At 35.1% G+C, this 8339-nt stretch overlaps 1 protein-coding gene and 1 pseudogene across 2 annotated transcripts in view; one reads left to right on the forward strand and one right to left on the reverse strand.

Annotated features, from left to right (window-relative positions):
• The window catches only part of LOC113905824 (10 kDa heat shock protein, mitochondrial), a 44932-nt gene extending 36807 nt beyond the window's left edge, over nucleotides 1-8125 (forward strand). For both annotated transcript variants that reach the window (XM_027563694.1, XM_027563677.1), the window contains 3 exons: nucleotides 4410-4489; nucleotides 5855-5966; nucleotides 6089-8125. In XM_027563694.1, the coding sequence (XP_027419495.1) occupies nucleotides 4410-4489; nucleotides 5855-5966; nucleotides 6089-6220 (324 nt within the window). In that variant the 3' untranslated portion in view covers nucleotides 6221-8125. The remainder of the gene's footprint in view (nucleotides 1-4409; nucleotides 4490-5854; nucleotides 5967-6088) is intronic.
• On the reverse strand, nucleotides 874-2959 carry LOC113905841 (annotated as a pseudogene).
• Nucleotides 8126-8339: the final 214 nt, after the last annotated feature.

Consider the following 8339-nt stretch of genomic DNA (forward strand, 5'->3'; position numbering starts at 1 on the left):
AAATTCATAGAGCCTGAAAGTAGATTAGAAGTTGTCAGGGCTGGGGATTGGGAATGTGGGGAAATTACTACTTAAATGGTTATAGTTTCTATTTGGAATGAGGAAAAACCTTTGGTTTCAAACAGATAGTATAGATGGCTGCACAATAGTGAATGTAACTAATGCCACTGAATTGTACGTTTAAAAATGTTTAAAATGGAATGGGAATTCCCTGGTGGTCCAGTGGTTAGGACTCTATACTTCCATTACAGAGGGCATGAGTTCAATCTCTGGTTGAGGAACTGAGATCCCATATGCCCATATGTGGCACTGCCAAAAATAAAGGTTAAAATGGCAAATTTTACATTTTACCACAGGTTTTTCAAAGTGGAAAAAACATCCACCCCTACAATGATATACACTTTACCCGCTGAAATGACTAGAATAATAAGTATTGGCCAGGATGTGAAGAAGATGGAACCCTTATACATAGACAATGGATTTGTAAAATGCTGGGTTTGGAAACAGTTTGAAAGTTCCTCAAAATAACAGGTATAGAGTTACTATATGGCTTACCAATTCTACTCCTAGGTTTATACTCAAATGAAAAACATAGATCCAGACAATACTTGTGTACCAATAAAGCTCACAGTCACGTGAATCACAATATCCAAAAATGGAAACATCCAAATTTCCATCAACTGATGAGTAAATACACAACATGTGGTGTATGTATATAATGGAATATTATTTAGCCTTAAAAAAGAATGAAGTCTGTAGAGGGAGAAACATTTTCAAGTATTTTGTATATATTAAAAGCCAAGTCTAAAAATGTTTTGAATTAAGAAAATAATGAGTACTGATTCATGCTGCACTATTCATGAGCCTTGAAAACATGCTGAATGACACAAAAGTCCACATTCTATTCCATTTTTAGGAAATATTCAGAATAGGTAATTTCAGAGAAGATAGAAGGTAGATCAGTTGTTTAGGATTAAGGGGAAGAGAGAAGAAGTGACTGCTAATTAGTATTGGGTTTCTTTTGGGGGTGATGAAAATGATATGGAATGTAGTTGATAATGGTTACACAATTTTGTGAATATACTAAAAACTACTGAATTTTACACTTTTAAAAGAGATTTTGCGGTATGTGAATTATATCTTATCTTTAAAATATCCCCGTTCTCCTGGGAACAGGCCCCTAAAAGGAGAAAGAAAGCACATACACTACTTGGACTTTTTTGTGACCTTAAGGGAGCAGCAGTGACCTGAGCACAGAAATTCTACCTCGTGACCTGGCATCTTGGAATGTATGTGGGGAGAGTCTTAGCAGATTTTAAGACTCTTCAGGGACTTTCCGTATATCCTCATGAATCAGGAAAATAGATTTCTTTCTTTTTTGTCCACCATATTCAAGAGTCAACATGTTATACTTTTGACTCTGCTGTGAGTCTTTAGGCACGTCTTTAATTCATTGCTTCAGTTTTCTCATCCGCAAAGTGGGAAACATAACCTACCTTGTAGGGTTGTTGTGAAGAATAAATAAGAGTTAATACATATAAAGGCTTTAAACAGTGCCCAGAGCTAAGTAGGTGCTATGTACGCCTTGGCTATTATCATCTTAGTGTCTCCATTAAATCTTTCTCCTTTCCCAGTGCTATTTAAGCTGCGTTAGCAGTCAGGTCAGACTCTGCTGAATAGCTTCCTAATTTATTTCCTTATTCTAAATCCACATCTCCTCCAGGGCATCACTTGAATCTTTGAAAAGTCTACCTTTGATCTTGTCCCTGTCTTATTCAGTGGTCTGTAGAGTTCATCAAATAAAGTCTAAACCTCTTCTAAAAAAAAACCACACAGAAGCTCATTAGCAATTTTTCTATCAATTATATTAAAATGATAATTTTGGCTATATGGAGTTAAATAAAATATATCATTAAAATTAATTTCACCTATTTTTTTTTTACCTATTTAATGTGGATACTAGAATATTTAAATTAAATATGTAGCTTGCATTGTATTTCCATGCTGACTTAATGATACATCCAAGTGACCGATATGAATGAGAATTACAATGACTTGGGATGTTTGACCAAATCACCTTGTAATCATATGTATGGATAAAGATACTTTTTTCAATAAATACTGCTCTTGTTACTGTTTTAGGCAGGGAGTCTACTAGCCATAAAATTCCTGTGGATGTACATTTTTTTTCCTCTGAGGCATTTTATTTGTGTGCATTACATCGCTGGAAAAGAATCCAAGGATATTCCCTCCTGTGTGTTTCTGTCTTGCTTCTTCATGGTCAATGATGCCAGCCGAGGTGGTCAGTGCAGTGAAACCAAACTGACGGGACGGGCGCAGGTTACTCTGCCATTCTTCTAGATCTTTGAGTTGCACATCAAATCTGAGGCTGATCGCTCCACACTTATTTAGCCTGCCTGTGAGGTTCACAACAATTTCCCCAGCCCTGTTATCGTCGATGATTTCAAATTCTCCAGTGTAACCATGCTTCATCATCACAGTTAGAATCCTGACTGTGACTTTGGAGCACCTGGTATTAGCCTCTCCTTTTGGTATTGTTCATACTCTTGAGAGCGTCAGCCAGGACATACATGCACACCATTACGGTGGCACGGAAAGATGGCTGAAAGAGGATGTACCTTTTCTTTGGTTTAGATTCATCTGTATTTGCCATGTACTATACTTAGCCGTGTTGAGTAGTTACTTCATTTTAAAATGTAACTGATTAATGCTGCACTATTTGTGAGTAACCAATTTCATTCTCAGCACTTGAAAAATATTCTAATTACCGAGTAGAATTAGAGTCATTTTTCTTTCTTTCTCTAGTCTTATTTGTTTCTTTTTGGTTCCCTGATTCACTCTATGTCTTCATTTCTTTTGATGCTTCTCACTCCCTGCCCTCAGAAGAACTGAATGAGAATAATTACTTTGCAGTTTTATCTTTCCTTTGATTGATTTGCTGTGAGACAAATCAGTTTCATTTTCTGATAAATGGAATAGAGTAAGACAGGTTTATTAAAATGTAAAGAAACTTCAGATTTCATATTAAATTGCAAAGGAGGTTCAGGGAGAAAAATTTTTATAGAACTACTAGATTGGAATTAGGGTACCAGCAACATAGTAAGGCATACTTTTTCTGTTCAGTTCAGTTCAGTCGCTCAGTCGTGTCTGACTCTTTGCGACCCCATGAATCGTAGCATACCAGGCCTCCCTGTCCACATCACCAACTCCCGGAGTTCATTCAGACTTACATCCATCGAGTCGGTGATGCCATCCAGCCATCTCATCCTCTGTTGTCCCCTTTTCCTCCTGCCCCCGATCCCTTCCAGCATCAGAGTCTTTTCCAGTGAGTCAACTCTTCGCATGAGGTGGCCAAAGTATTGGAGTTTCAGCTTTAACATCATTCCTTCCAAAGAACACCCAGGACTGATCTCCTTTAGAATGGACTGGTTAGATCTCCTTGCCGTCCATGGGACTCTCAAGAGTCTAGATTGGAATTAGGGTACCAGCAACATAGTAAGGCATACTTTTTAGGATGTAAGAAGGCAGTGATCTTTGGAGGTATTTATGAAGAAGACGGCTGCTGGGCCACTTGGTAAAGTATAAACTGGTGGACTAGGAGTCAGTATATCTGGGTTATGGTTTTTAAATCCTTCTTCCTAACTACATCATCTAGTATAAATCATTGACCAAAAGTCAGGGGTAGTCCCTGTTGCTGTGCATCATTCTTCACGTGTTGTGTCTCTCATCCTTTAGAGTTGGGATATTTGCACGCTTGTTCACTTGAATTTCTGTTGTACAGAGTCCCCCTCTTCTTAGCATACCTGAACAAGACTTTCCTAAGTTGGTCTCCTTGTTTTGAGGAATTCCTTATCCTTGCCTATAGATTTTTTTGTTTTATTTTGTTTTTTATGGCTGCACTGTGCAGCTTGTGGGATCTTAGTTCATTGACCAGAGATTGAACCTGGGCCCTCAGCAGTGAGAGTGTGGAGTCCTAACCAGTAGACAGCCAGGGAGTTCCCATAGATTTTTAAGTTCTGCTAAGAATCCTGTGCATCATTTACAAACTGACCAGTTTCCTCATTTGTAAAGGCAGAGAGTTAGATTAGATAATCAGGTGTTCTTCCTAACTTGACGGAAGCATTGTTTTCATCTAGGTACAATATTGAGAGTGAGAAATTGGGAGACTGATTCACTTATTTACTATAAGCTGGGTATTATAGTTTAAGGGGATAATAAAGCCTTATTTATTGACATAACATTGAATTTTACAGTCATTCTGATATTGTAAGGAACATTTCCTTAGAATATGCTTGGAGGTTTTGGATTAAGACACCTATCCAATAAATATACCTAATTTTAGAGGTAGAAGTCGTTGTTTATGCATTTTTATATCCTTTCTTTTATAGTGTCCTGCTATAGACTACACTAGACACACACTTGATGGTGCTGCATGTCTTCTGAATAGCAATAAATATTTTCCCAGCAGGTAAATAAAACCTTTAAATGTGGTATTAAACTTTTTGGATTTAAAGACTGATGTTTTTAAAACTAAAACTAGTTTGCTCATTAATGCATTGTATTCTGTAAACTTTATTTTTTATCTGTTGTATATTTGACTTGTCCAGAATTATTCACGTTTTGAAATTAAGATTGTGATTAAAGGCATCAGGGCTCAGCTCCCAAAGCTCACTGGCAGTTCAGTCATGGGTCGTTCCTGCTGCTGTGTGTCATTTTCCAGGGCTCTCCCTCTCAAGCTTCAGGCTTGGGATATTTACACACTTGCTTACTTGACACTTTGGTAGAGTGAGCATCCTCGTAGATAGCATGCTAAAGAGCAGACTTGCCTAAGTTGGACTGCTTATTTTTTTTTTTAAGTATGTTCTATGTATTTCCAGCCTGTTTTTTTTTAATTGAAGTACAGTTGATTTACAGTGTTGTGTTAGTTACTGCTGTACAGTGAAGTGACTCAGTTTTTACACACATACTCTCTCTTCTTCATATTCTTTTCCATTGTGGTTTATCACAGGATTCTGAATATAGTTCCCTTGTGCCATGCAGTAGGACCTCATTGTTCATCCATTCTATATATATCAGTTTGCATCTGTTATTCCCAAACTCCCACTCCATTCCTCTCCAATCCTGCTCCCCCTTAGTCTGTTCTCTATTGGACTGATAATTTTTGAAGGAGTCCTTATCCTTGCTTTTAGATGTTTAAGATCGGGGAGGAAGCCTGTGCATAACTGTAATATATTATTGGTGAGGTTTGTGACTGGTCTTTTATTCTCTTAAGATATTTGTTACCGAGTGGATAGATTTGGAGACTTTTTCACCTAAATATCACTGACTTCAAAGAGCTCACATAAAATATGTAAAAAATAATGGGTTTTGCCTTAGTATCCTGTATACATTTAAAAAAAGAAAACAAATAGGCAGTTTTTATTTCTCATACACACATTAAAAAATTGAGTTCTATAGAATAAAATGACAATTCCTTTTAGTGGTTTTAATTTGCTCTAGTGGACATAGTGTAAATATCAAAAACCTGTTTTTAGTAAGTTTTGCCAAGGTTTGTTTCAGTTGCATTGAACTTTAACAAAGTCTCAGAATTATAATTCTGAATCTCTTGGGCGCTATGGTTGTTTTGAGGAATTCCTTATGAATTCCTAGTGAAGTTAGGAGTGAAGAACAAGAGTTTTGGTCTTGCCCTTGCCACTTACTAGCACTGTGAACTGGACTGGTCACTTATTTTCTCTGGTGTCAGTTTCTGCTCTTGTGAATTGAGAAGATTGGACTATATTGTTCCTAAGATCTGTGTAGCTCTATGAATCTATGATTTCTTTTCTATTTCTAGAGTTAGCATAAAGGAATCATCTGTAGCAAAACTAGGATCAGTATGCCGTAGGATTTACAGAATATTTTCACATGCTTATTTTCATCACCGGCAGATATTTGATGAATATGAAGTAAGTATATTTTACTAATTGTCCTGATACAGTCTTATGAGAATGACAGTAATATATGTTGATATATGTCTCATTTATTTGGTTTTGAGTAGTAAGTTGAAATGTTTTTTTTCTCTCTACAGAATGAAACATTTTTGTGTCATCGGTTTACTAAATTTGTGATGAAATATAATTTGATGTCCAAGGATAACCTGATTGTACCAATTTTAGAAGAAGAAGTTCAGAATTCAGTTTCTGGGGAAAGTGAAGCATGAAGGGAATCATATAGAAAAAAACGTACTGATCACATAATTAACATTAATTATGTACTGTATATATATCATTTTAGACACATCAATCATGTATCCATATTATAGCTTCTTTGTTTAGTATAGGTTTTTGTATGCTGAGTGTTGCCTTTTAAAATGGGAAATACTTTTTAAGTTATTCATGAGCTGTATATTCACTTGTGTGGCACTCATGGTTTTTAAATAAGATTAGTATTATGTTTATAATGCCTGTTAATAAAAGAATTTACAGTTTGGTAAAATTGCTGCTAAACAATCATTGGATCACAATCCTCATCAAATAAACGCATCTAGAAAAAGATGAGTGAGCTTGAGGTTTCACACAAACCATTTATACTAAAGACATAGTAATGTTTTCCTTTGGTTTTATACCTGGGATTCTAGGAAATTCTGTAGCACATAGTTCTATCTTAATAAGTTTTCTAAAATGAGATAAAAGTTTTTAAATTCTGTTTATAGTTTTTGATATACATATAATTATGTGTATATCCAAGTATAAATGCAAATAAAGCATCAGTAATACTTAAGTAATCTTACTATGCTACACAAAGTATATTCTAGACCAGCATACTTAGAAAGGATTTACCTTTCTGCATCAGTGGATAGTTACATACAACATAGTGATAACAATAAAGAGTGTAAATGATGTTCCCAGTGGAAACCTGCCCTGTCCTTCCCTTCTCTCCATTTCCCTTACTCCCTCCTCAAACTACATACCTGAGAAGCTTTTCGCCAGACTGTGATTTAGTGGTGACCTATACCTATTTATATTTGTATTAATTGCTTACAGATTATACCTCATATTAGCAATTACATTACACTACAGGAAAAAATGTATTGGCATAGGCTCTTGCTTATCTTTGCTTTGCAAAATTGTTCTCACTACTTGGAAAACAGTCCTTGAAATAGTTTGACTAATAATGTTAGTAATATTAATCTTCACATCTAACCATTTAGGCAGCACTTAAATAGAGTTGGAAAATACTATAGTATTTATTTTACACCCCTTCTCCACAAAGTTTATGTTTGAATTATATGGACATGTAAAATTTTTTTGCAGTAATTCACAGGTTCTAAAGGTATTGTTGAATGCTCATACATTTTTTGGACTTGGTTATAATTCAGTGTCTTAAGAAGGATTCAACCATAGATTTTACAGTCGTACCTACTGAATGCAGTTTTCTAACAAAGCACTAGAGGTCTTATTGCTGAGCTGGTTGTAATGAGACACTTAGGTTAAAAAAAAATTGTACATGTAGTGAAGAAAATATTTAAATCCATCTTTTGAACAGAATTAACAAATGAACTTCTTTTTCATTTGAATGAGTTATTTTGAAATGAAGATTAAAATGTAGTATTCTTTTTTTTTCAAGTTAGAGGAAATAATTCATACCATACTATAAGTATGTATTGCAAAAACGTGGAAAACAGTAGCATCCTGAGAGTTTGTATATATATTTATGCTTTCTGATCCTGCCAGTATATTTGGCTTTGAACAGTGCTATCCCAGCAGCCAGTCATTATTTTGTCCCAATCCACACTCTCTTTAAGAAGTTTTATATTCACAGTGAAAGGAATATTGGCTTTGAAATTATGCATTTATATTAATGTAACTATGAACCAATGGGAATAGTCATTTTTATGCAAACTTGCTAAATATCGAGAAACTAAACCAAGTTAATAAATTATATATAGCAATGTAGCTCTTCTCTCTGTATAAAAGTCTCAGTGGATTTCTGTTGCTTGACTATTAGTGGACATTTGAACTAAGGCAGTGGCTGGGATTTGGTGATCTGGCTAAGTATTCTGAAACACATTTTGAATAATATGACTTGGTGTTAATGGGGAAATAAAATTTTTTTTTCTTACTCATTCCATCTTCCCTGTACTATGTGTTTGGAATTGATCATAAAAAAAAAAAATACCCCAAAGAAAACATCAGTTTGTAGTGTTGCTTTTGTATTCATATTGACATTCATATTCTTGCACTGTAAAGTTGAGTCACTGAATCAGGTAAGACAGAAGTGAAACAATTACTGATTTTCCTTAAAAAAATTCAGAATTTTGAAAATTTTATTCACAGAAT

The sequence above is a fragment of the Bos indicus x Bos taurus genome, chromosome 2 (genome assembly GCF_003369695.1).
Source record: "Bos indicus x Bos taurus breed Angus x Brahman F1 hybrid chromosome 2, Bos_hybrid_MaternalHap_v2.0, whole genome shotgun sequence".
NCBI lineage: Eukaryota > Metazoa > Chordata > Mammalia > Artiodactyla > Bovidae > Bos > Bos indicus x Bos taurus.